This window comes from Canis lupus, chromosome 8 (genome assembly GCF_003254725.2).
Source record: "Canis lupus dingo isolate Sandy chromosome 8, ASM325472v2, whole genome shotgun sequence".
NCBI classification, from domain to species: Eukaryota; Metazoa; Chordata; class Mammalia; order Carnivora; family Canidae; genus Canis; species Canis lupus.
This window is the reverse complement of record NC_064250.1, coordinates 3,625,592-3,652,087: the sequence shown is the minus strand read 5'-3', so window position 1 is coordinate 3,652,087 and position 26,496 is coordinate 3,625,592. Positions and strand designations below refer to the sequence as shown.

Below are 26,496 nucleotides of genomic sequence, written 5' to 3'. Positions count from 1 at the left end.
GCCCCCACTGGGGGGCCGTGGCCCCAACTCTGCCCTACCCCTCTGCTGTTGACACTCACCCCCTCCCATCTCACTGGTGGACATAGGACCCAGGCCAGGAAGCAGAGAGACACTGTTAGTGGGGCTGGGCCACCAGCTCAGGGGGCCAGGGGCCAGAGGGGCAGCAGTGTCAGAGGCCAGGAGAGCCCTGTGGGGGAGGGGGATGGAACAGAGCCCTGCCTGCCTGAGGTCATTGGTGGTCTGACCAGTCCCCTCTCCTGCCAGCTATGGAATGTTGAAGCCTGGCCTGGGAGATATTTTGGCTGCACTTTGAGCCATCCCCGCCCCCTGGAACTCAGACCCTGCACACTCCATGCCATAACAATGACGACCACTTCCAATTGTTTCCTAGCTGGATGGGGGGTGGGGAGCACTTTGGGAAAAGGGGGGGAGCCTGGGGGAAATGCTTCTAGTGACAACAGCCCTTTCTAAATCCGGCTAGGGACTGGGTGCAGGTGGGGGTGGGGGCGCCTGCTGCCTGATATATACAGCCCCTGACCAGGCCAAGCTCCACAGCTCTCTCTCGTGCTCTGTCTTTCCTTGCTGCTCTCAGGTAGGAGCGCCGAGCAGGAGGCCTTCCTCTGGGATAAGGGGGCCCCAGCTTTAGGAAGGGCTCCTCTAGAAACAGCAAGCTGCATGCAGGGCTTCATGCAGAATACCAGGTCTGATCATTGAGCACACCTAGTGCAGGTGTAAACATGAGTCTAGGTGCCCTGGGAGTGGGGAGGTTCATGTATTGGGGGTGTGTGTATGAATATCTATATCTGAGCATATGGGACCAGAATGTGTTATGCATTAGAGGTGTATGTGTGTGTGTTTTGTGTACAAGTGTGCATGGTCTCAATGTATGGTGAGGGGAGGGTGTGTACCTCATTGCCTAATTAAGATACAGAAATATCAAGTGGGAGATGTGTTTACGATCATGCCTTAAGACAGCTGATCCATTTGAGTGGAGGGAGAAGAAGATGGGAGAGAGCAATTAGGAAATATATATGCTTAGAAGCTAGTTCTGTGGGGTCTGTAATGAGTAACTACCCATATCCATGCACATGGAGGTACTTGTATGCACAACCAGGAGTCAAGACTGCTACAGTGTGTGTACACTCTGCAGAAGGAGTTCAGAGGCACATGGTGTAATATTCCAGGGTTTTGTGGGGTTTTTTTTTTTGAGATTTGTTTATATATTTTAGAGAGAGAGAGCACATAAGTGGGAGGGGCATACAGAGAAGGAGAGGGAATCTCAAGCAGACTCCACACTGACTACAGAGCCCAACTCAGGACTCGATCTCATGATCTCACCGAGATCATGACCTGAGCTGATACCAAGAGTCAGACGCTCAATCTACTGGGCCACCCAGGCGGCTCTGCTCCAGGTCTTTGTATACTTGAAAATACATAGTGATCTGGGTTTATTTATACCATATACATACTTAACAAGCATCTCTGTGGCCAAGGCATAACGGCACACTGGGAGGGATGTGTGTGCTGAGGTATAGGAAGGAAGCGTGTCTGTATGAGGCATGTGCATGAGCAGCAGAAATGCATGTTCATCAGAGGACATGTGGAGAGTGTTTGGCTGTGTGATGGGTATGTCTATGAGAGGATGCCCACAAGGGTATCCTCTCTGAGAATATCCACCAAGATTGACAAACGAGGACAGAATGAAAGAGAACTGGCTTTGGAGTCATGGGATATGGGTTCAAGGCCTGGCTTTGCCAGTTATTATTATAGGTTCTTGGACAAGTAAACCCCTTAAACTTAATTTCTTCATCTGTAGAATGGGGTGAGGCTTGGGTAAGAGAGGATGTGTAAAAGTGCTTTGGAGACTGTAAAGCACTGAACAAATGCAACCATTAGTTGTTTCTCAGGTGGCTCAGAGTATAGGCAATACTAGATGAGTATAGGCAAGGGTAGGACCATCTCCCAGATGGGAGAAGGAGGAATAGGCATCAGGAAATCATTAGAATTAGAGCTCAGGATAAAGAACAACAGTGTTCAGAAAGCCAGATAGAAGACAAGACCAGGGAAGCTGGCCACCACTCCCCACCTGTTCTCAGGCCTGGGGGAGGGGTGGATGCTGAAGGGCAGAGCCAGGGAGCAGCAGGGAGGTGGCCCTGACACAACCTTCCCTCTTTCCAGGTCCCCTGCAGGCTTGAGCCCCTTTCATCTAGTACGCACATTCGAGAAGCCAAGGTAAGAAAGGTGAAGATGAAGTGTGGGGGAATCCAGGAAGATTGGCCATGACAGCCCCAAAGCCAGGCTATGGGATTCTAGTTTCTGCCTTGCCTTGGGGAGTATGTCTTGGCAACCAAGAGCCCCTTGCCTGTGACTAGGGAGGAGCCAGGGAAGGACAAGGATTTGAGATGGACACAGTTAGCTTTCTGCTCCAGAGAAGCCCAGGATGCTCCTCACTCTTCCAGGAGACCCCCAGGCTGAACAAAAGTTAGCCTCCCCTTCTGCCCTGACAGGTTTGCTAGGCTATTTTCTTGAGTTGAGGGATCAGCTTGAGAAACTAGGGATGCAAGATGACCTGCCCCTGATTCATGAGTATGGTGCTAGATTCTGGGGCTCCCACTGAAAGAGAGAGAGCCTAGGGAAGGGGGTGGAGGGTGAGTGGGTGGAAGGACAGCCAGCATCCTCTCTCACTCCCACCCACTGCAGGTGCAGCCATGGTGGATGCAGAGATGGCCGCGTTTGGGGCCGCTGCCCCCTTCCTGCGCAAGTCAGAGAAGGAGCGGCTGGAAGCCCAGACCCGACCTTTTGACCTCAAGAAAGATGTTTTCGTGCCCGATGACAAGGAGGAGTTTGTCAAGGCCAAAATTGTGTCTCGAGAGGGTGGCAAAGTCACCGCTGAGACTGAGAATGGCAAGGTGGGTGACAGAGCTGGCATGCGAGGCCCTCTTGGACCACCCCCTACCCCCTCTGGGGTACGCAGAGGGGTTACCACCAGGCCCCATTACACACAGACCTGAGGACAGTCTGATTTCACTTTCTTTGGGGCAGCGATCCATACCTTCCCAACAGCCCTTCTCATTCCCACTATCGCATCCATCTTCTTTCTGATCCTGGGCCCTTCTCTCTTGAACACCACTGTCCTAGAACTGGTCTGACTCCTTTCTGGGCAGAGGGAGAGTTGACAATAGGCCCTGCGTGGGGGCTGTTGCAGACGGTGACCGTGAAGGAGGACCAGGTGATGCAGCAGAACCCACCCAAGTTCGACAAGATTGAGGACATGGCCATGCTGACCTTCCTGCACGAGCCCGCTGTACTCTACAACCTCAAGGAGCGCTACGCCTCTTGGATGATCTACGTGAGTGCGCCACCCAGGACATCCTCTGAGTCTAGTAGCTTCCTGATCCACATAGGCCCACCTCCTAGAGCCACAGGTTTCTGTTCTTTGTGTCCAGACATTACTGCACTCTATACTGGCCCCTGCAACAGGTTCAGTTCTAATAACCCCCGAGGCTGGGATAACTCAGATTTAGTGCTTTCATAGATTTTTCCTTTCCCTTCTTCCCTTCCTGGGATTGTTCTCTAACTCTGAAACCTGCCATTACTCCCCCTTCATCACTAGTAACTCAACCCTCCTTCTCTACACTAGACCTACTCGGGCCTCTTTTGTGTCACCGTCAATCCCTACAAGTGGCTGCCGGTGTACAATGCCGAGGTGGTGGCCGCCTACCGGGGCAAGAAGAGGAGTGAGGCACCGCCCCACATCTTCTCCATCTCTGACAATGCCTATCAGTACATGCTGACAGGTGACAGGCCTTGACTGCAGGGTTTTCTCAGGAGCCACATGGGAGGGAATGCACATGTTGATTTGGACAACTGAGAGATGCCTGGAGGGAAGCAGGGAGGTGGGGCAAGGGGGTAGGTGGATGCCAGGCAAGAGCATCCTCTGTGGCTCCTGACTTTTCTTCCCTGCTTGCTCCCAACAGACAGAGAAAACCAGTCCATCCTGATCACGTGAGTGTAGCTCCTAACTCATTCCCTCCAGACTTCCCTGATCCCAGTTGCCATTAGGGACCCCAGCCCTCATGCATGGACCCGGAGTTCTCATTTCCCTCCACCTTCATGCCAGCTCCTCCTTCTTCTGTGACTTTTACCCCTCCCTTTACTTCCTATTTCCTTTCTGCTTCCCACCCTTCTTAGAGTTTCCTTCTCCCATTCCCTGCACTCACTCTCCTCTAAATCATTGCTTACTTATCCATAAGCCCAGTATCACCATGTCTTCTTCCCCTCACTTTCTTTCATCTTTCCCTTCAGAAACCTTCCCCATTCTGCCACCACCACCCATTCTTTTCCAAAATGGCCCAGGCCCACTTCTTCACATTGACCTTGCCTAGCTAAGACCAGGTTCCTTCTGTTCAAACCCAGCAGCTCCTTGTGGTATCCTTCCCAGTGCTCCCCTTGATCCCATGTGTGTTCGGGATGCACATTACCCAGCAGCTTCCTGCTTCGGGGGTCCCACTCAAGTGGGACCAGACACTCTCTCCTGACTTGAGGCTTGTTTGTATCAAGCAGTGTCTGTTCACTGCTTGAGCCCCTGACGAGCCCCTGACTGTCCCAACAGTGGAGAATCTGGGGCTGGGAAGACAGTCAACACCAAGAGGGTCATCCAGTACTTTGCTGTTATTGCCGCCATTGGGGATCGCAGCAAGAAGGATCAGACCCCCGGAAAGGTAGGCCTGTTGTTCTACATGGGCCTGCACTGCAGGAAGAGAGAGGGAGGCCTCTCACCTGCCATCCTTCCTGACCTCTGCAGGGCACTCTGGAGGACCAGATCATCCAGGCCAACCCCGCCCTGGAGGCCTTCGGCAATGCCAAGACGGTCCGGAATGACAACTCCTCCCGCTTTGTAAGTGGTCTCTGACATTGGGTTGGGGATTCAGGGTGGTGGAGGGATGGCGTCAAATATGAGCCTTGCCTTAACCCATCACTGCTCTCCTCCTTCTCGCCAGGGGAAATTCATTCGAATCCATTTTGGGGCAACCGGAAAGTTGGCATCTGCAGACATAGAGACCTGTGAGTGCCATGAATCTGCTAGGACTCAGTTTGAGCTCACCCTCATTCTCTGTGATCTCCATCCCAACCTGTCTCTCTCTTCTCTCTATCTATGTTTCTCTTAAGGTCTCTGCCCTTCAGTCTCTCTCCCTCTCTTTCTGTCACTGACTCTGTATCTCTGTTTGTATATTCATCTCCCTCTGAGACTCTCTTTAGTTGTTCTCTGCTTCTGTCTCTTCGTGTCTGTACGTGAGTCTCTCTGTCTCTCCCTTTTACTTGCTACATTGACCATTCCTTTTCCTCTATTTCTTTGTACCTAAATCTCCACATTTCTCTCTCTTTCTTCTTCTCTTACAGACCTTCTGGAAAAATCCAGAGTTATTTTCCAGTTGAAAGCAGAGAGAGATTATCACATTTTCTACCAAATCCTGTCTAACAAAAAGCCTGAGCTGCTGGGTGAGTCAGAGCTACCCACCGAGACCAACTATCTCCATGGCAACCTGGTCCCCTCTGCTTGTGTCTGCTTGCTGGCATGCCCTGGGTTTATGGCACTGTTGGATTCAGTTCTGTGGGATGTGGGACCACATTAAGCCTTGTCACGTGCTTTCCTGCAAGCCCTGTGCTGTGGCAGGCAGCCCAAGTGAGAGCCAGAGGTTTGTGCCCCATCCTAATCACATCTTCTCCTCCCAGACATGCTGCTGATCACCAACAACCCCTATGATTATGCATTCATCTCCCAAGGAGAGACCACAGTGGCATCCATTGATGACTCTGAGGAGCTCATGGCCACTGATGTAAGTGTGTGAGAACCTGGTCAAGAGGTGAGGGGACTGTCAATGAGGAGTAAATGAGGCCAGTTCGCTGGCTCAAGAGGAGAGCTGAGATATTGTTTATCTATTATGCAAAGTGGTATGACCCTCCCAAGGGCCAGAACATGTCCTATGACCAGGATGTGTTAGGGAATGGGGATGTTGAGATAGGGTGGCTAATATTTGGTATTCGAGCAAACAGAGAATGTTGAACATCATGAGACAGAAAAGCAGACAAGCCAAGAAGCAAGGCATCATCAAGGGAAGGGGGTGGGTCATCTAGTCGCCATGGGGCTGGAGCAGACTATTAGGTGAAGACCAGATATAGACAGGTATGGAAGGTTCAAGTAGGGAAGCAAGTGTAGGGTCTAGAAGAGGGACAAAAGTAGAAAACATGAGTGGGTAACCAGAGCAGCTTCAGAGGACAGCTATGACCATTGATGCCAGATCTGGGGCAGTATGCACACCATCCTGCTCTTATACCTCCAGTCTTGGTTTTGGAATTCGTTGCTGGGTATGGGAGTCTTAGAAGCTACAGAGATTCAGGAGAGAAATTCTCTCTTCAACTGAAGAGGGATCTCATTTGCCTGCCATACTTCCTATTTTGGGGTCCACCAATATGGGATCTGCCTACAGAATGCCTTTGATGTGCTGGGCTTCACTTCAGAGGAGAAGAACTCCATGTACAAGCTGACAGGTGCCATCATGCACTTTGGAAACATGAAGTTCAAACAGAAGCAGCGAGAGGAGCAGGCTGAGCCAGATGGCACTGAAGGTGGGAGTCTGGAATGCTGGGGGACAGCTTTGGGCCACATCTGTAGAGGAGTCATCCCTTTACCAATTTGGCTGCCGGCTCTCTCTTTCCAGAGGCTGACAAGTCTGCCTACCTCATGGGGCTGAACTCAGCTGACCTGCTTAAGGGGCTGTGCCACCCTCGGGTGAAAGTGGGCAACGAGTACGTCACCAAGGGGCAGAATGTCCAACAGGTGGGTCATGTTCAGAACATAAGTGGGGAGGGAGCTGGCATGCTGCGGTGGAATTCACTCTCTGTACTAACTCTCCTCATCTGGGTCTCTCCCTTACCTTCCAGGTGGCATATGCCACCGGGGCACTGGCCAAGGCAGTGTATGAGAAGATGTTCAACTGGATGGTGACACGGATCAATGCCACCCTGGAGACCAAGCAGCCACGCCAGTACTTCATAGGAGTCTTGGACATCGCAGGCTTTGAGATCTTTGACGTGAGTGGGGGGAGCCTATGCATAACGGGCAGCGGGGGGACCGCGCGGGGAGAGTGACTCACTCATTCCCATCTATTACCATCATGGCCAGTCTCAGGAAAGGCAGTGGGGCTCAGGAGTGGCAGACGCCTCACCCTGTCTTCCACAGGAGCTCTCCTTCCCTGGGAGGAGCATGGGCACGGGCCTGGGCTGATCCCACTGGCCACTCAGACCCCTGCCTGCCTGACCCACTCCACCCCCACCCCCTGCAGTTCAACAGCTTTGAGCAGCTGTGCATCAACTTCACCAATGAGAAGCTGCAGCAGTTCTTCAACCACCACATGTTCGTGCTGGAGCAGGAGGAGTACAAGAAGGAAGGCATCGAGTGGGAGTTCATCGACTTTGGCATGGACCTGCAGGCCTGCATTGACCTCATTGAGAAGGTGCTGCCTCCACCTGCTGCCTGTGTCCCCCTCCCCTGTCATCCCAGACAGAGTGCCTGAACTGCTCACTCACATCCTACCCGAATGCCCCAGTCAAAATGGCAGCCCCTCTCCCTGTTGGAGAACATGATCTGGGTCCCAAGCTCTGTGTTGTCCTGACCACCTAGGACAGGGTGGCACAGGGAGAGCTGAGGTCCTGGGGGCTTGAGAATGGACACAGGGAGGATGGGCAGCTCCAGAAATCCTCCCATACCAGTGTGTTTATCAACCTTAGGTTTAACCTGGCTTGAATATGGGGCAGGGAGTCATAAGAATGTGCCTGTTTTCAACCACAACATCTCAGGGATCTGGGCAATAGAATGATGTCTAAAGCATCTAAAACATCCACATTCCCAGACTTTCACAAAGGTCCCTCTGAAATCGAACAAACTCTTCCACCTTGGGAAGCCATGAACAGGTGCAAGTTGGGAAATAACTGGACTCAAAGCTGAGGCTGATACTTTAATTCCCAAAGGGGAGTCACCATAAGCAAATATCGACCTTAAAGCAGGAACCTTCTGCATCTGCATGAAGCATGCTCAGTGATGCTTTCCCCCCTACCCTCAGCCCATGGGCATCATGTCCATCCTGGAGGAGGAGTGCATGTTCCCCAAGGCCACTGACATGACCTTCAAGGCCAAGCTGTATGACAACCACTTGGGCAAGTCCAACAACTTCCAGAAGCCACGCAACATCAAGGGGAAGCAGGAAGCCCACTTCTCCCTCATCCACTATGCTGGCACTGTGGATTACAACATCCTGGGCTGGCTACAGAAGAACAAAGACCCACTCAATGAGACGGTGGTGGCCTTGTACCAGAAGTCCTCCCTCAAGCTGCTCAGCAACCTGTTTGCCAACTATGCTGGGGCTGATGCACGTAAGTAGAGACTGGAGCCCTGGGACAAAGGAGCAGCATCCCTGCCATGGTTCTGAAGCAAGTCCGTTGCTATACTCCATCACTTTTCTGTCAGGTTGTGCCCTAAGGTTTACAGGTTCAGTGAGGTAGAATGGGGTGGAAAAACTGAGCGCCCCACAGTGAAGACCCTCTCCTGGAGACCAAATGCCAGTGAGGATGTAAAGAGTCTGTGATGGAGCCTCTGGCCTCTCACACGGCCCTTCAGCTCCCTTTCCTTGACTCTCCTCCCTCAGCTGTCGAGAAGGGCAAAGGCAAAGCCAAGAAGGGCTCATCCTTTCAGACTGTGTCAGCTCTGCACAGGGTAAGCATGTGCTCTCACCCCAGCCCAGCGTGGCTCCCCAGCAGCCACCAAGCCTGGTGGCTTCCCACCACTCCCCTTCTCTTACCTGACTCCTCTGTCTCCTCCTTCCCTTGTGGTTTCTTTCCCTCCTTGTCTTTCCTCATCTCCATTCTCTCCCGCTTTGTGGGTGGCCTCTTCTCTCCCTGTTTCCCATCTCACTCTGCTCTTCCACCTCTCCCCTCCTCCGTGTCCTCCCCACCATTCCTTCATTCTCTCTGTCTGTTTTTCCCTTCCTCTCCTCTCCCTCCCTACTTCTCTCTCCTCCCCCTCCCTACATCTCTCTCCTCCACTTGCATTACTTTTCCCACCTGTGCTTTGGACCACAGGAAAATCTGAACAAGCTGATGACCAACTTGCGCTCCACACATCCCCACTTCGTGCGTTGCATCATCCCCAATGAGACAAAGTCTCCAGGTAAGGCCCAGAACTCAGCCCAGCCATCTACTGGCCACATGCCCCATGCTCTGGGAACAAGGTCTCTTAAGCCATGGCTAATCCCCCACCATGGTGGTTTCCAAATGACACTCTCCTCCCATCCCCCATGAGGTAGCAGACTACTGTCCACTCATTTCCTTGTATTTGCAATGTGGCTGGGGGCGGGGGTTGTAAGGCACTTTCATGGGCATTGCTTCAGAGCATGCAACCCTCAATGAGACATATAGAGATTGTTTATCCTTTTTTTGACTGATTAGGAGTTGGAATCTCAGGGGCCTCGATTCAAAGCGTGACTCTGCTTTGGTCAGCTTAGTGACCTTGGTAAAGTGCCTTAACTTCTCTGGGCTTAACTCCTCTGGGCTTAGCTTCCTCTCTAGAAAGTGGGATATATCCACCCTGGCAATTGATAATAATCACAACATAATTATATGATAATAAACACAACATAAAATAAGGAATGTGAAAAGCTTTTGATTACTCTTAAGAGTACAGCTAGTAAAAAAAATAAATAAATAAAAAGAGTACAGCTAGTAAAAAAAATGGGAAGAAAAAAAAGGACCATTATTAAGTGACTTGCTAAGGTTGCTGGCTAGTGAATGGTAGAGCCAGAATCAGAGCCCAGAACTTTTGGCTTAGTCCAGTACTCTCCCCACACCTTCTTCCCTCACCCCCTACTGCTGCAGGGGTGATAGACAACCCACTGGTTATGCACCAGCTTCGCTGCAACGGTGTGCTGGAGGGCATCCGCATCTGCAGGAAGGGTTTCCCCAACCGCATCCTCTACGGGGACTTCAGGCAGAGGTGGGTACAGGAGTGCCCCCAGAGTTCAGGGAACAGGGGGAGCTTGGGCAGACCTGGTGGGAAGAGGAGTCCACAGGTGGCCCTGAATGCTGTGGGAAGAGCAGATTGGCGCAGAACATGGGTGACTCAGGGCACCTTCCTCTCCAGGTACCGCATCCTCAACCCAGCAGCCATCCCTGAGGGCCAGTTCATTGACAGCAGGAAAGGGGCAGAGAAACTGCTGAGCTCCCTGGACATCGACCACAACCAGTACAAGTTCGGCCACACCAAGGTGAGGGAAGGAAGGAGATGAACTGATTACAGAAAGACCTCTCTTGTCCTTTAGTTCCTCAACTCACGGCTCCTTCCCTTTTATCAGTTGGCTTAGGACCATCTCTGAACTGCATGTTTCCCTCCCATAAACCAGTACCACTCCCGGTCCGAGCTCCAGCTGCCATTGGCCTCTTCCCTTGAGTTCTTTCCTAGGGTGTTACCTTCCTTAAAAGAACTCTCTCCTCTTTCCTCTCCTGGCCCACCCACCCCTTGGCTATAGGTGTTCTTCAAGGCTGGGCTGCTGGGACTGCTGGAGGAGATGCGTGACGAGAGGCTTAGCCGCATCATCACCCGCATCCAGGCCCAGTCCCGGGGTGTGCTCTCCAGAATGGAGTACAAGAAGCTGCTGGAACGCAGGTGAGAGCTTCAAAGGAGGCTCCTGGTTATCTAAGTAAGGCTCAGGATGGTTCAGGGGCAGTATCAGGAGAAAGTTCAACAAGACTTCAAACAAGACCACTGGAGGGGCTCCTATGGACCTAGGGTGGGCCTATGGCCAGAGAGACATGGAGGAAGCAAGGGCCATTACTGAGGAGTCCTGACTCAGGACAGGAAGGAAAGATGGGATTCTCTTACAACCCTCTCGCTGTGCCCCTGCAGAGACTCCTTGCTGATAATCCAGTGGAACATTCGGGCCTTCATGGGGGTCAAGAACTGGCCCTGGATGAAGCTTTACTTCAAGATCAAGCCACTGCTCAAGAGTGCCGAGACAGAAAAGGAGATGGCCACCATGAAGGAAGAGTTTGCGCGCATCAAAGAGGCGCTGGAGAAGTCAGAGGCTCGCCGCAAGGAGCTGGAGGAGAAGATGGTGTCCCTGCTGCAGGAGAAGAATGACCTCCAGCTTCAAGTGCAAGCGGTGAGGCTCCTGGGCCTCTGTTGGCTCACCCACCCAGCTCAGCCAACATCTCCTACACATCCTGCACCTCCCCACCCAGGGCTCACCTTGTCCTCTCACAGACACAGGATTTTGGAATCCACACTCCAACGGCCTCCAAGGGGGTCCCCACAGAGAATGAAAGAGAAGGGGAAAAGAACTAACTTTTAAAAACACAGGCTTTCCACTTGGGTTCAACCTGGATTCACAGCTCAATAATTTTGTGAACCTAGGCAAACCATGCATTATCTTTGAGTCTCAATGTCCTCATCTCTGGATAGGGGATAAAGCTGGCCATCTTACCAGGTAGTAAATATGTTAAGTAAATGCAGTTCCTTCCCTTCAGTGAAATAGAACAGAGGAAAGGGCCAAGTAAAGAGACTTCTGAGTTCCCTTCCTCTGCTTCCATCCTCCAATATTCCCATCACATCGTCCTGAAATTCTTCCCTTCCTCATCCTTCTGAGGTTCTTCTTAGCTGGGTTGTCCTGGAGCTCCCCTCCTACAGTGAGGGCTTAGCTGCTCCCTCCTTGAGCCTGCCAGGGTGAGAACCCCACCTACTGAAAAGCCTCCCCTCTATGCTTTGTCCTCAGGAACAAGACAACCTGGCTGATGCAGAGGAGCGCTGTGACCAGCTAATCAAGAACAAGATCCAGCTGGAGGCCAAGGTGAAGGAGATGACTGAAAGGCTGGAGGATGAGGAGGAGATGAATGCTGAGCTCACTGCCAAGAAGCGCAAGCTGGAAGATGAGTGTTCTGAGCTCAAAAGGGACATTGATGACCTGGAGCTGACGCTGGCCAAGGTGGAGAAGGAGAAGCATGCAACAGAGAACAAGGTGAGGGCAACTCCTTCTGGCTCCAGCTCAGGTCTCCTCAGGATTCCCAGACCACAGTGTGGTCCTGGTCCTTGGCATTGGACATCCCGATAGATGTCTCCAGGCTGATGACCTCAGACCCTAAAGGGAGTGGGGTTCTTGTTCGGCAGGTGAAGAACCTGACAGAGGAGATGGCTGGGCTAGATGAGATCATTGCCAAGCTGACCAAAGAGAAGAAGGCTCTGCAAGAGGCCCACCAGCAGGCCCTAGATGACCTTCAGGCTGAGGAGGACAAGGTCAACACTTTGACCAAGGCCAAGGTCAAGTTGGAGCAGCAGGTGGATGATGTAAGTAGATTGTCCAGGGCCTAGATATACCATGTCCATATCCGTGTGTGTGTGTCTGTGTGTCTGTGTGTCTGTGTGTGTTTGGAGGGATGAGATTGGAGAGTGGTCCCTCCCCTGAAACCTTTCTAAAAGGGAGCTGGGGAATAGAAAAGGAGAAGGGTAATCATTATCAGTTATGTATCTCATCCCATGATAGGATCAACAATAGAGATGGGCTTCCTTATTTCAATTTAAGTTCAAGCCTTTGAACCAAAGATATCTCTATCTTTGACCACAGGGTCTAGAGAGTTATCACATAAGGATATAATACATTTCTTTGGGAATTTTGTGAGGCTCTGAGGATCTTTGGACCTCTAATATTTTACGCAGGATCTGGTCCTCAGTGATCATTGTTCCAGATATTTCTCTCTGCATATCTCCATTGGATCATCTATCACCCATATTATCATTATCGAAGTATCTATCTCAGCCATAAGACTGTAAGCTGCCTTTAGGTGAGAACTTGGATTGATTGATTCAGTTTTGTATCTGAAGTGCCTAGGACAGGCCTACAAGAGCCTGCTGAATGAACAAATGGTACTTTGGGGTTTAATAACATGGTCATTCATGGAATCATTTATCAAATAGTTAGGTGCTCTTACAGCTCCCTGATCCACTCTGGGGAAGCTTTCCCAAGTCCTGGATATCTCTTAGGATTCCCTAAACCTGGAGTGACTGAGCTTCCAAATCACCAAATCAGGGTGATTGGTCTTACAAGGCACACTGGTCCTTCTCCCCCACCAGCTGGAGGGATCCCTGGAGCAGGAGAAGAAGGTGCGCATGGACCTGGAGCGAGCAAAGCGGAAGCTGGAGGGTGACCTGAAGCTGACCCAGGAGAGCATCATGGACCTGGAGAATGACAAGCAGCAGCTAGATGAGCGGCTTAAAAAGTAGAGTGTTTCCCTCCCCGGCACCTTTCCTTCTCCCCAGCTCAGCAGTCTATTGTGCCTATGACAGTACCGGCTGTTCCGAGATGTCCATCCTGAGGCCACAGCCTCATGCAGCCTCCATCAGTGGGTGCAAAACTGTGGACAGAGGCCCCCAGGAAAATGGCTCCCTTCCCCCAGCCACATGCAGCAGGGCCTTGCAATCTTCCTCAGCAGAAAATCTAACCTGGATCCCTCAAGCCTTTTCTTCCTGTTGGGCAGCAAAGAGGGATGGAAACTAATAGCTTACTTCCTTCTACACACAAATTCCTTTGGAAACCAGTTGCTTAATACTGAGGAAGGCTCCACACAAAACCCTCTCAGGAAAGACCTTTTGGGTCCTTTGCAGAGAGCCCAGAGGATCACAGAGAAATAGGGTAGCCACCACGCTTGAGCAGTACAGGGGTCTGATGAATCCAATTCTTATTGGATCCAATTCTTATTACAAGTCTTACCAAGATATACAAATCCACTTCCCACACTTGATAAACTGAGCCTACAGGATAGGTTTGGATAATCAAGGACCTTAGGGAGCTTTAGGGTCAGGACTTTGAAAGGCTCTGAGAATCATGATTACATCATCATGGGGCTTGCATCTGCCCAGGAGTCTTCACACTTCCCTGGGCACAGCATGTGTTGAATTAAAGAAGGAATATATGATCCCAAGGATCCTCAAACCACCTTCTAAGGATGGTATCTTGAGCCCACTTTACTGAAGAGGCAATGAAGTCTCAGGAAGGTTAACCAAAGTGCCCAAAGTAATGGTGATAGAATTAAAGGCCACCTGAGCCAGAAGGGGCCTTTGAAGCCATCTAATGTAGTGCCCTTGATCCACAGGATCAGAGAGTCCAGGTCTTGTCACTCCACCTGTGGTGCTCTGCCCATTAGGTTTCTTATTCCTTCAACACATTTCACATTTTCAGGGACCCTATGTCATCCCCAGATGCTATTTTTCTGATGAAATCTTGCTCTTCGTCTTTTGTATTACCATTTCCAATCACTGGTGGGCCCTCCTGGTGCTCAACCAACCTTCCTCATCTTTCCCTCCCTCCTTCTCCACAGGAAGGACTTTGAGCTGAATGCCCTCAATGCGAGGATTGAGGATGAGCAGGCGCTGGGCAGCCAGTTGCAGAAGAAGCTCAAAGAGCTTCAGGTGAGGTGTGGGATGCCTAGGCTGGAGCCCATGGGCTGGCTGCCAGCTTCCTTGACCCCCTCCTCCAGGATGTCCTCCCCCCAGCATTACAGGAACTTGCTATATGTCCAGAGATGCTGAGCTACCACAGTACACACACAGAGCAACACCCCAAGGAGGGGCTGGGTGATCCAAAGATGACATAGGAAGAGACCTTGAAAAGGTTACAGGTGTAGGGGCAGAAATCCTGGCTTCCTGTCTCAGCTCTGGTTTAGCTGGTAACTATGAGGAGCCCACTCCAGATATCTGGGTCTCTGTGTCCTCCCTTATTACCAGTGGCTTTAAGATCTCTTTAGCCTTGACAGTCTGTGACTTTGATTCTTACCCCTAAAGCAGAGATTAAACTGCTTATAATATCCCTAAAACACAGGTCTTTTTGTCCCTCTTAAAGAGTAAGCTTCAGGCAGCCCGGGGGGCTCAGCGGTTTAGCGCCGCCTTCAGCCCAGGGCCTGATCCTAGAGACCCTGGATCGAGTCCCACATCAGGCTCCTCGCATGGAGCCTGCTTCTCCCTCTGCCTGTGTCTCTGCCTCTCTCTCTCTGTGTGTGTGTCTCTCATGAATAAATAAAATCTTAAAAAAAAAAAAAAAAAAAGCAAGCTTCAACCACTTTCCTTTCAACAGAGAATGTATAATGTTCTGGCCTAAAGGAAGGCTAGTTCAGCTGTCCAAAACATCTTCTCCAAATCCTTTTATTTCCATTTCTCTGCTGATAGAATGGAATAGGCTTGCTGTTCCAGACAGGCCAGGAATGTTGTAGAGCTCTGGGGTGGGGGCTCCGATGGAAGGCTCCAGGTGGTGGGTCTGAACTCTGCATCCCGGCCCAGGCTCGGATCGAGGAGCTGGAGGAGGAGCTGGAGGCTGAGCGCACCGCCAGGGCCAAGGTGGAGAAGCTGCGCTCAGACCTGTCCCGGGAGCTGGAGGAGATCAGCGAGCGGCTGGAAGAGGCCGGCGGCGCCACGTCCGTGCAGATCGAGATGAACAAGAAGCGGGAGGCCGAGTTCCAGAAGATGAGGCGGGACCTGGAGGAGGCCACGCTGCAGCACGAGGCCACGGCGGCAGCCCTGCGCAAGAAGCACGCCGACAGCGTGGCCGAGCTGGGCGAGCAGATCGACAACCTGCAGCGCGTGAAGCAGAAGCTGGAGAAGGAGAAGAGCGAGTTCAAGCTGGAGCTGGACGATGTCACCTCCAACATGGAGCAGATCATCAAGGCCAAGGTAGGCTGCCTGTTCGGGGCCCTTGTGCCCAGTTTCCTGCACCCACTTCTACTTTCTGTCCATGTCTCCTCTCTTCTCTGATGGTTTGGTTTCCTGCTTTCCTTTTTCCACCCTATTCTCCCATCCTCTCCCTTCAGTGCCTCTCTCCTTCGCTTCTATAATTACAACTCTGACTACCCATCAGTGCCCCCTACATCCATCATATGACTCCCCTTCCTCCCTCAGGCTAACCTGGAGAAGATGTGCCGGACCCTGGAAGACCAGATGAATGAACACCGAAGCAAGGCTGAGGAGACCCAGCGTTCTGTCAATGACCTCACCAGCCAGCGGGCCAAGCTACAGACTGAGAATGGTGAGCCCCACCCCATCTTCCCTGACTTCTTGAGCCACCCAGCCTTAGGGAGACACACACACACACACACACACACACACACCCCTCTCCAGAGAATGGGGCCTAAAGGTAAGGGGAGGGGAGGGAGGAGTGGGGCTGACCTTCCAGAGCTGAGTATGCCTTTGTGCCCCTCCAGGTGAGCTGTCCCGGCAGCTGGATGAGAAGGAGGCACTGATCTCCCAGCTGACCCGAGGCAAGCTCACCTATACCCAGCAGCTGGAGGACCTCAAGAGGCAGCTGGAGGAGGAGGTTAAGGTGAGGCCTAGACTAGGGCCACTTGGCCCAGGCAAGGAGCAAGTAGGGCCCAAGGATGAGGCTTGCTGTCTTTCTATTGTTCTCCCATTTTCCAAACAGAATCCCAGCCCAGAACCTACCATATGTCTCCTGAATCTGTTGCCCTCTGCTTTTCTGTTGCCATTTCTGGAGAGAGAGGGCCCTGGGTCAGGGGGGAAGTGAGGTGGAAGAGAGAAACAAACTAGGGAGGGAATGGCGGCCTTGGCTGGCCACAGGTGTGGGATGCAGAAACTGCACAAATGGGTCAGGACAATCTGAAAGCTAGAGAAAGAAACTAAACTGGAGCCTATTGTGCTGGCACTTTGCTGGCCTCATGAACAAAAGGGGGAAAGAACACAACCTTTTGAAAAGGCCAGTGCTCCAATCCTGACCTTCCCCTTAGAGCTTTGTAATCTTGAAGAAACCACCTGGCCTCTCTGAGCCCCTGCCTCCTCCCCTGTAAATGGGGATGAGATTGACAATGCCTGAGATAGTGAGGAGCAGGAGTGGTGGGCATGACACGAGTAAACAGTGCTATATGCTCTGCGGACATTCTTTGTCATTGGTCCTCCATAGACTGTTCCAGGTCCCCTGGGGATTTAGAGCTAGGTGAGGTCTGGAGAAATTAGGGTGAGGACTGGAGAAATTAGGGTGAGGACATGGGCACTGACTGGGGTGTACTCTAGAGAAAGCTGAGCTCTCTTCTGGGCGGTTGCCCCTCCACAGGCGAAGAATGCCCTGGCCCATGCACTACAGTCGGCACGCCATGACTGTGACCTGCTGCGGGAACAGTACGAGGAGGAGACCGAGGCCAAGGCCGAGCTGCAGCGCGTCCTGTCCAAGGCCAACTCGGAGGTGGCCCAGTGGAGGACCAAGTACGAGACGGATGCCATCCAGAGGACTGAGGAACTCGAGGAGGCCAAGTGAGTCCCAGGCGGCCCACCTCTAGCTGAGGCCCATCTGCAGGCAAGACACAGCCCAGCCCAAGGCTGGGAAGACTCCTCACTGGGTATGGATGCTTGGCCAGGTTTGGACAACACAGGAGAACCCTGTCCAGGGCCCCAGCTCCTTCTCCTCTCAGGGAAGCTTTTTGCTCGCGTTATGTTTCTCATCCGAATATAAGACGAACAAAAGGTTTGTCTGAGGGTAGAGTGCTCCCACCAGGGGCAGGATGCTCTGGCAGAGGAAGTGGGGTGGGCTGCCAAAGCCCATGCCTCCTCCATGTCTGCAGCCTAGAGGCTGGCCCGGGGTCAGACCACCTGGAAGGCCCTCCTGGGTCCTGTTGGATCTTCATAGTGTGCCATCAAGACCCTCTTTGCCTACCTGGTTCTTAACCCCATGGGGCCTCTCCTCAGCTTCTCCAACAACGCTTCTGAATTTTCAAGGATTGTTTTCTAGAACACTCACATTATTTCTCCTTGTCCAAACCTACACCCTCTATCCTCCCCACCTTCTCCCATCCTCCTGGGCAGGAAGAAGCTGGCCCAGAGGCTGCAGGACGCAGAGGAAGCCGTGGAGGCCGTCAATGCCAAGTGCTCTTCACTGGAGAAGACCAAACACCGGCTGCAGAATGAGATCGAGGACCTCATGGTGGATGTGGAGCGTTCCAATGCAGCCGCCGCAGCCCTGGACAAGAAACAGAGGAACTTTGACAAGGTGGGCCTGGGCTGGGGGTCTCAGCCAGGGGCAGAGCTGGAAGGCCAGCGTCACCATAAAGCCAGGGGCCTCCTCCTTGGGGGCAAGAGGGGAGGAGGCTGAGCCCTGCTGAGGGGCTAGGGCAGCCCTGGAGAGGGTGAAGTGCTGGGGCTGGGAGAGGGGGCTGTGCAGTGAGCCGGGTCCCCACAGATCCTGGCCGAGTGGAAGCAGAAATATGAGGAGTCGCAGTCAGAGCTGGAGTCGTCACAGAAGGAGGCGCGCTCCCTCAGCACAGAGCTCTTCAAGCTCAAGAACGCCTATGAGGAGTCCCTGGAGCATCTGGAGACCTTCAAGCGGGAGAACAAGAACCTTCAGGGTGCGCTGGGGCCTGGGAGGCTGGTGGGGTGGATGAGGTGGCTGGGGGTGGTGTTCTCATGTGGCACCACCTAGGGGCTCCAAGAGGGGTGCCTCCCCATTGGACCATGGCAGCCCCCAACTGAATGGCCCGACCCCTCCCCCAGAGGAGATCTCCGACCTGACTGAGCAGCTGGGTTCCAGTGGAAAAACCATCCACGAGCTGGAGAAGGTCCGCAAGCAGCTGGAGGCCGAGAAGCTGGAGCTGCAGTCGGCCCTGGAGGAGGCTGAGGTGTGTGTGCAGGGTGTGGCCCAGTGGGTGTGTGCAGGGGAGGGAGCTGAGCGCTAGTCTATGGTCCCTGTTCTCATCTCCCTTCCGTCTGTTTTATTCACTGTCCCATCCTTAGAGCCTAGAACAGTGCCTGGTACATAGCAGCCACTCAGCAAACATTGTGGAATGGATGAATGAATGAATGAATGAATGAATGAACAGCTCACTCTATTTCCTTCACACATTTTACCCATTACATCTTAGACAAGATTTCCTGTTTCCACTCCCCTCTCCTTTCTGCCTCTGCCTCCCTCTTCAGGATTTTTTACATTCTATGCCTGATTGCCTCCGTTTCCTTGGCAACACCTTTCTCTTCATTTTCTTCTTTGTCTTCATAGCTCACTCTCCTCTGTGAGGGTCTGAACCACCTCTCCTGAGCCTTCTTTTTTCCTTTTAAATTTTCTTTTCTTCTTCCTCCTGCTTCTTTGACTGAACCACTTAATACCACTCTTGAATTCACTTTGTATCCATGATTCATGGACAGACTCCTGCCCCTGGCCCTATGCTCTCATCCCCGACCCTCTCTCCCCACCTCCTCCCAGGCCTCTCTGGAGCATGAGGAGGGCAAGATCCTCCGGGCCCAGCTGGAGTTCAACCAGATCAAGGCAGAGATCGAGCGGAAGCTGGCGGAGAAGGATGAGGAGATGGAGCAGGCCAAGCGCAACCACCTGCGGGTGGTGGACTCGCTGCAGACCTCCCTGGATGCGGAGACGCGCAGCCGCAATGAGGCTCTGCGGGTGAAGAAGAAGATGGAGGGCGACCTCAATGAGATGGAGATCCAGCTCAGCCATGCCAACCGCATGGCTGCTGAGGCCCAGAAGCAAGTTAAGGGTCTCCAGAGCTTGCTGAAGGTACATGGAGACTCCCAAAGCAGGAAGTCCCCTTACTCGGAGATGGACTAGCCTCCATGTGGCCGGGTTGGATGGTGGTACCCCATTACAACAGCAGGTGCCTCCTGGCCTCGGCTACTGCAGAGATATCCCACAGGCCCTCCTGACCCAGCACACTGGGCTCCCCACTGGCATCCAGCCTAGCCTAACAGCCTTCTGATGGACCCAGAGGCCAACCTGTCTCTCATACCCACCCTCCTGATCTACAGGACACCCAGATCCAGCTGGACGATGCAGTGCGTGCCAATGACGACCTGAAGGAGAACATCGCCATCGTGGAGCGGCGTAACAACCTGCTGCAGGCCGAGCTGGAGGAGCTGCGGGCCGTGGTGGAGCAGACAGAGCGGTCCCGGAAACTGGCGGAGCAGGAGTTGATCGAGACCAGTGAGCGGGTGCAGCTGCTGCACTCCCAGGTGAGTGACTCCACCACATTCCTAGACAGAAACACGGCTAGCAGAACTCAGCAGGTGAGGTTTGGGAGCCACCCGTGAATGCTCAGTGCTTTTCATGCTCTATTCACCTTGATCCTCAGAATACCAGCCTTATCAACCAGAAGAAGAAGATGGATGCAGACCTGTCACAGCTTCAGACTGAAGTGGAAGAGGCGGTACAGGAGTGCAGGAATGCCGAGGAGAAGGCCAAGAAGGCCATCACAGATGTGAGTGACTGCTACCTTTCTCGCCCCCACTAGTGACATGAACAAGGGCCCTGGTCCCAGCCAGGCCACTGTGCCCTGACAAGTGGACTCTCCAGCTGCATGGGTTGGGAAACAAGCGCCAGGATGGGGCAAAGGTGATCCTGGAGGGAGAAGGGGCCACAGGTCCTGTTCTCTTACATGTCGCTCCCGTCCCCAGGCTGCCATGATGGCAGAGGAGTTGAAGAAGGAGCAGGACACCAGCGCCCACCTGGAGCGCATGAAGAAGAACATGGAGCAGACCATCAAGGACCTGCAGCATCGGCTGGATGAGGCTGAGCAGATCGCCCTCAAGGGTGGCAAGAAGCAGCTGCAGAAGCTGGAGGCCCGGGTGCGGGAGCTGGAGAATGAGCTGGAGGCGGAGCAGAAGCGCAATGCAGAGTCAGTCAAGGGCATGAGGAAGAGTGAGCGTCGCATCAAGGAGCTGACTTACCAGGTGCGGGCATGGTGGCTGCTCTGGGGCTGGACCCCTTGTACCACAGCCTGAAGCCAGGGCAATAACACCTAGAGGAATGAAGTGTTCTCTCTTAGCCTCCTCCAGGGAAAAGAGTGGGAGTGCAGCTCCCCACTGCCCTATTTCCACTCTGCAAGCCGTCTTCTACCCTGGCGGTCCCCTGGGCTAGACATGAACCTCTGAGCCTTGTGGCCTAGGAGCTCCACCTCCAACATCCCCCTCCACCTGTCCCCTGGGGACAACATCCAGAGCTCCAGACAGAGCTTACCCAGCACAAATTCCCAGAAAGCAAATATGTTACCAAGCCCTTGTTGGGTGCCATGACCACAAAAATACATCAAAAACAATACCAAAGTCTTTCAACAAATCTCAGAACTTTCTCGTTTGTTTTCTAGAATCAGACTCCTAATTAGATTTTGCTTCTGTGCCAATCCAGAAAGTTATCATCTCGACACACATGTGTTCTTAACTTAGATCAAATCTATGTCATTTCCTTGCAGCCCAGGAAATCTTATTCTGCTGCAGTCCCAGAGTTACTCCCAGGCATGCTGGCTTCTAGAACAAGAGAATTTGTTCTCTGCGGGTCCCCAGAATTTCTAAGGGCCTGCTCCCCAGGATAGTGCATACAAATGATTTTGTGCAGAATTGCAGGATTCCATCTACTCTGGTACAAGGCATTAAAAAATATTAGTAGTTTTTTACGGAAAAAAAATTATAAGGAGAGTGCAGGTGTTTGTTGAGGATCAGAAAGGAGAAGTGAGTGAAGATATTACATTCCGGGTAAAGACAACAAGCAGGGGGAGGGGGCATGCTGCCTCTGAGGACCAGGCCATCCTCATCCCTAACCCCACCCCCAGACGGAAGAGGACAGAAAGAACCTGCTACGGCTGCAGGACCTGGTGGACAAGCTGCAGCTGAAGGTCAAGGCTTACAAGCGCCAGGCGGAGGAGGCAGTGAGTGGCCCTGCTAGGGACTGGGTCTGGGGGAGGGACATTGGGGAGTTGGTGGCCTCCTCTGGCCTCCTCTCACCTCATGGTCCCTGTCCCCAAACCCCCACAGGAAGAGCAGGCCAACACCAACCTGTCCAAGTTCCGCAAGGTGCAGCACGAACTGGATGAGGCGGAGGAGCGTGCGGACATCGCCGAGTCCCAGGTCAACAAGCTGCGAGCCAAGAGCCGCGACATTGGCGCCAAGGTGGGTCCCTCTACTGGGCCTCACTAGTCGCCCCGGGTCAGCACACCCACCAACACCAGTGCCCCTCAGACAGAGCCCACTCATACCAGGGATGCCTCCTCTTCATTCATCCCCCACAACTGAACCATGAAGCCCCAGAGGGCCATGTAATGCAGTCCTCTGTGATTTCTAAGATTCTTCAAGCTCTAACTTTCAATGACTTTGTGAATCCCAGCTCTAGGGTGGTCAGCAACCCTAGAAGACCCCAATTTGTATACACCCACCGTGTCCCAATTCCCCCCAACTGCTGATCTCCTCTCGTCTTTCACCTAGTTTTGTCCTATAGCCTAGCGACCCTACTGACCCTAAGATGGACAGCCCAGATTACTCCTAGGTCCTCACCCAGGCAGTTTCCCTCTGGCTGACCTCAGAGCCCTGACCCTTCCACACCGACCCCTAGAAAACATCTCTTATTACCATGGGGGTGTGCCTCAGGCCTAGAGCAGTCCTCCACCCCATCAGGTGCCCCGTCTCCCCTCTGTTTTCTATGCCCATCCCTGCCCAACACCCACCTCCCCAGAACTAATTTGGATTTTATTTCTTTCAAAAGGGCTTGAATGAAGAATAGCTTTGCCATATCTTCTTGATCTGCCCGGTCCTGAGGGTACAGATGAAACCCCCAGTTCCAGAGCCTATATAGCAGCCCCTTTGGACAAAGCAGAATAAAGTTATTTTCCTTAAAGCCAAAATCCTACCTCCAGACTCTTCTTCCTTGCCTGCCAGCCACAAGGACATGAAAATTGGGGTGGGCCATGGGGCTTGGGGGCTGGGGCTCCAGGGAAGGAGGGGCAGCTTCACAGACAGCCCAAGGAGGCCTTCCTAGAGAGCTCTGGAGGCTCTGAGCATCCTTGGTACAGCACTGGCTCAGACGTTCCCCTTCGTCTCCTCCTCAGCAGACAGGTGACAACTCTCCTCCCAACCTTCTCCCTGGCCCAGAGACCCTTGGGGTTAAAGGAGATTTAGAAAAATCCTTAGGGCTTGCTTAAAGCATGCAGAGCATATCTGCAATGGACCTACACTGACCAACACTACCCCCCACCACCATGGACAGCACCAGGGCTGGGCCGCCAAGGAGAGGTTTAGCACATAGGGATGCCCTCAGAGGCATGGGGTAATGACCCCCAAGCTCCAGCCTATGGCACGTCTCTGAGAGGGTACAAGGACTTCTGGCTGCAGCCCATTAGCCTTGCAGACACCACCACTATCTCCAGCTGGAGATGGCCCAAGGTCAGGGCCCCCACCCCATCACCGCCAGAACTGTACCCTCAGCCCACCCTCTCCTATCTCTCTCACATCCCTCTCTGTCCACAGCACTCCTATCTTGTCCTTCACTTCCTGCTGAAACTTCCTTTTCCAGGACCCTCCTCATCTGGGCTCACTGGAGATGGGGCATCTTTGGCCGGTTTATGACTGGCCATCTGGAGGGGAGACAGGCAGACAAGGGATTGTGGAGAAGAGAGTCCCATGTGAACAGGACTCTGGGAGGGGGCAGTGGTGGTGACCAGAGGCTTGGGAAGTGGAGAAAGAAGCAAGCCTTCTCCTAACTACATAAGACCAGGCTCCAGAGCCCCCACCACACCTGGGCTTCGAGGGAAGGCCCCACACTTCCAGAAGTGTGCAAGATACGGGGCTGTTGGCTACCAGCCCCAGGGAGCCCTGGAAGGCCTAGCTCAGCCCTGGACCTATCTCTTGCACCGGACCACACAGCTGCGCCAGCCAGGCTCCTCCTCAGCCCCGACTCTGAGCAGCCAGGAAGAGTCAGGAAGAGTCAGAATCGGAGGAGGAGGAAGCGGGGAGAGCAGGGATAACCAAGGAGAGTGGTAGTGTGGGGCAGGGCGAGGAGAAAGGGGGGGGCAGGGACACTAGGGGAACCAGCAGAGAGAAAAGATTTGAGCAGTGAGGAGGCCTCAGATCCTCAGATCCATGAGTTCCCACCCTTGTCCTTGTGGCCCCCTCTTCTGCCCACTCCATCCACCCACCTCAGGACCACTCGTCTTCCTAGGAAGGACTCAGGGAGCCATGAGGAAGTGGGCAGAGGAAAGGAAGGCACAGGGGACACCCTGAGAAGGCAAGCCGCAGGAGCAGAGGAGAGATGTGGGAGTGCTGCTGCAGACCCTGTGGCAGCTGGCAGCAGAGCCAGGCACCAGGCAGCGGGTGCAAGAGCAGAAAGGCAGGGTGAACTTTAGACAGAACTGCTGCAGGAGTTCAGGGGGCTGCCACTGAGCAAGGGAAGAAATCCTGGATCACCTTCAGATGTGAGGAAAATTGGCAAGGCCAGAAATAGTGACATCGGAGAGAGGAGGACCCAGGCCCCGAAGCAAGACGTGGAGGCAGAGAGGAGGCTGCCAGAGGGGGAGCAGAGACACGTGGAACCGGAGGCCTGTCAGACCCCAAGACAGGCAGAAAGCTAGCACCAGGGAGAATGGGAGGACAGACCCAACCTGGACACAGGGAACTGGGCAGAGGGAAAGGAAGGCCAGGCCTAGACAGAGATCCAGGGAGCCGGGGACAGGGTTTCAACCTGGTGTCCTCTGTGGCAGGAGTCTCCATCCCATACCCTCCCTCTCCAGGACTGCCAGCACCACGAGATGCTGCCTGTGGGAGGCAGCTGAGGCAGGATAGAGAGCAGCAATGGATAGGAGAGGAGGGGGAGAGGAGGGAACCTGGGGGAAGAAGAGGAGGGGGAGTGGCCCAGACAGAGGTGCAGAGCCCTGGAATCAGCTGAACCTCTTCCCTCTTCCTCCTTCCACTGGAGACAGGAGGAACTGCCTGCCTACCCCTCACCCATCACTCCGCCTGTACTGGGGGTCTGGCCTGCTCAGAACACAGGGTTCCCTGAGGACAAAGCCTGGTCTTTGTTGCCTGGACCTGACCCAGCCTGACCTGGTGTTCTTAGCCCCTTATCGCCTCCCCAGGGCATTGGGAACCCAGCACTGACATACTGGGTTAACCGTCCAATATGCACACCAAGGGCCTCAAGTGACCTAGACTGGGGACGGTCGGTCTGCATCCTTTGGGGTCACATTTTAGTGTACATACCTGCAGGAGATGTGGATGTGGGGTTGCCTCAGTCCCCGCCCCCCCACCAAGGATACTGGGTATAGGGTACAAGTCTCCTGGAACAGATGTGTGTTCCTGAGTCTAGTAATGGGACAGCAGAGGGTCCCTAGGGAGTTGGGGACCTTGGAGGAGGAGCCACATATTTAATGGAAACCTTTCCTACCCAGAGAAACTGACCCTTGTCTGTCCCACCCACCTCCATGCTCTAGAGCTATATTGAGAGGTGACAGTGGATGGAGTGGGAGGGGGGAGCTGGGAGAGTGTTTCTGCGTGTGAGGGTGTGGGAGAAAGCCAGAGCAGGGGAGTCTGGCTTTGTTTCCTGAACACAATGTCCACTTAGTCATACCAGGCGCGGCCTGCTGAAGACCCGACACCTACTGCCTCTGAGAGGTGGCATCGCTGGAGACCAAGGAGGGGGGCCCTGAGGTCCTGGGGCACTTAGGGACACCCACAGAGAAAGGCATGTGAGTATGAGCCTCAGAAAGATTGAGAGAGGACAGTGGAGTTCTACCTGAGGAGGGGGAAACAGACTGCAGAGCACCCCCTGCCCCCACTCCATGGAATGCAGAACCCGGGGCCCAACTGGTGTAAATCCCTGGGCCTGCCAGGCGCCCCAGCCAGCCTCAGCAGCACCTGCACCCTCTGGCAGCCCCAAGAGGCGGAAGGGAGCAGCCCCCCCACCCCCACCCCTCCTCCCTCAGGCCCCGGGATTAACACCTCCAGCTTCTCCTCACCCCCTCCCTGCCCACACCAGGAGCAGTGGAGGGTAAAATTGTGTGTGAATGCTGGTGTGCAAATGTGCATATCAGTGTGTCTAACAGCAAGTGGGAAAATCTGCAGTCATAAGCAGGGACGTGTGAAAAATCTGCATGTGTGTGGCTAAGAGTGCACATGGATGTTGGGTGGTCAAGTCGATATGCGTCGGTGGTGAGTGTAAATCTGCTACGGTGGGGTGGGCGGTGGTGTGGGTGAATTCCTTCTCCTTTGAGAGGACAGACAGTGGCCACTGTATCAGGAGCATCAGGGAGGGGCTGGGGGCTCCAGATGTGTCCCCAAAGGAACACACCTTCTTGGAAATCTGGGGAACAAAAGGAAACCAGGCACTGCATTTGTACAGAGAGGGCAACACAGACACTTGTTTCCTTACAAGGGGAAACTGAGTCATGGAGCTGGGCTGTAGATGCCCGGTCCTGGGCATTCCAGCTCCAGTTCCCAGCCCTTAGCACTGTGGGGCTTCAGGTCAGAGAGGGTGGGCAGATGCTCTCAGCCCAGGGCTGTGCGAGGACAGGCCAGGGTAGAAACGGGAGGGGAATCCGTGGTTGGAGGGCAGGGGACCAGCATCTGGCCTGCTGGAGAAGGTGACTCTTGCTCAGTGTGCTCAGCTCACTCTTCAGGTTAAAAATAACCAAGGTAAGGGCCTG

At 53.5% G+C, this 26,496-nt stretch overlaps 1 protein-coding gene across 2 annotated transcripts; it reads left to right on the top strand.

Annotated features, from left to right (window-relative positions):
• The first annotated feature begins 479 nt into the window (after positions 1-479).
• LOC112657095 (myosin-7) lies at positions 480-22,704 on the top strand. 2 transcript variants are annotated; one of them, XM_049113589.1, is made up of 40 exons: positions 480-592; positions 2,179-2,232; positions 2,701-2,909; positions 3,206-3,349; positions 3,641-3,797; positions 3,978-4,005; positions 4,613-4,721; positions 4,805-4,897; positions 5,001-5,064; positions 5,401-5,499; positions 5,734-5,837; positions 6,489-6,627; positions 6,720-6,838; positions 6,943-7,092; positions 7,344-7,514; positions 8,121-8,430; positions 8,703-8,770; positions 9,136-9,223; positions 9,928-10,045; positions 10,193-10,316; positions 10,578-10,714; positions 10,955-11,210; positions 11,820-12,062; positions 12,212-12,388; positions 13,172-13,317; positions 14,416-14,506; positions 15,371-15,760; positions 15,986-16,112; positions 16,288-16,406; positions 17,151-17,347; positions 17,897-18,080; positions 18,270-18,435; positions 18,581-18,705; positions 19,287-19,595; positions 19,844-20,047; positions 20,167-20,292; positions 20,489-20,764; positions 21,640-21,732; positions 21,842-21,976; positions 22,566-22,704. In XM_049113589.1, exons 3-40 carry the CDS (start codon positions 2,709-2,711, stop codon positions 22,581-22,583), a joined length of 5,805 nt encoding a protein of 1,934 aa, XP_048969546.1. In that variant the 5' UTR covers positions 480-592; positions 2,179-2,232; positions 2,701-2,708; the 3' UTR covers positions 22,584-22,704. The 2 variants fall into 2 exon arrangements, with proteins under 2 accessions (XP_048969546.1, XP_025298699.1); XM_025442914.3 differs by having other exon boundaries at positions 21,640-21,735.
• The last annotated feature ends 3,792 nt before the right edge of the window (positions 22,705-26,496 follow it).

Excerpts from the sequence above, each read along its gene's own strand:
- LOC112657095 (XM_025442914.3), top strand. The coding sequence starts at position 2,709 with ATGGTGGATGCAGAGATGGCCGCGTTTGGGGCCGCTGCCCCCTTCCTG. Across the intron at positions 3,350-3,640 it reads ACGCCTCTTGGATGATCTAC|ACCTACTCGGGCCTCTTTTG; the intron begins GTGAGTGCGCCA and ends TCTCTACACTAG. Across the intron at positions 18,706-19,286 it reads CGGCCCTGGAGGAGGCTGAG|GCCTCTCTGGAGCATGAGGA; the intron begins GTGTGTGTGCAG and ends ACCTCCTCCCAG.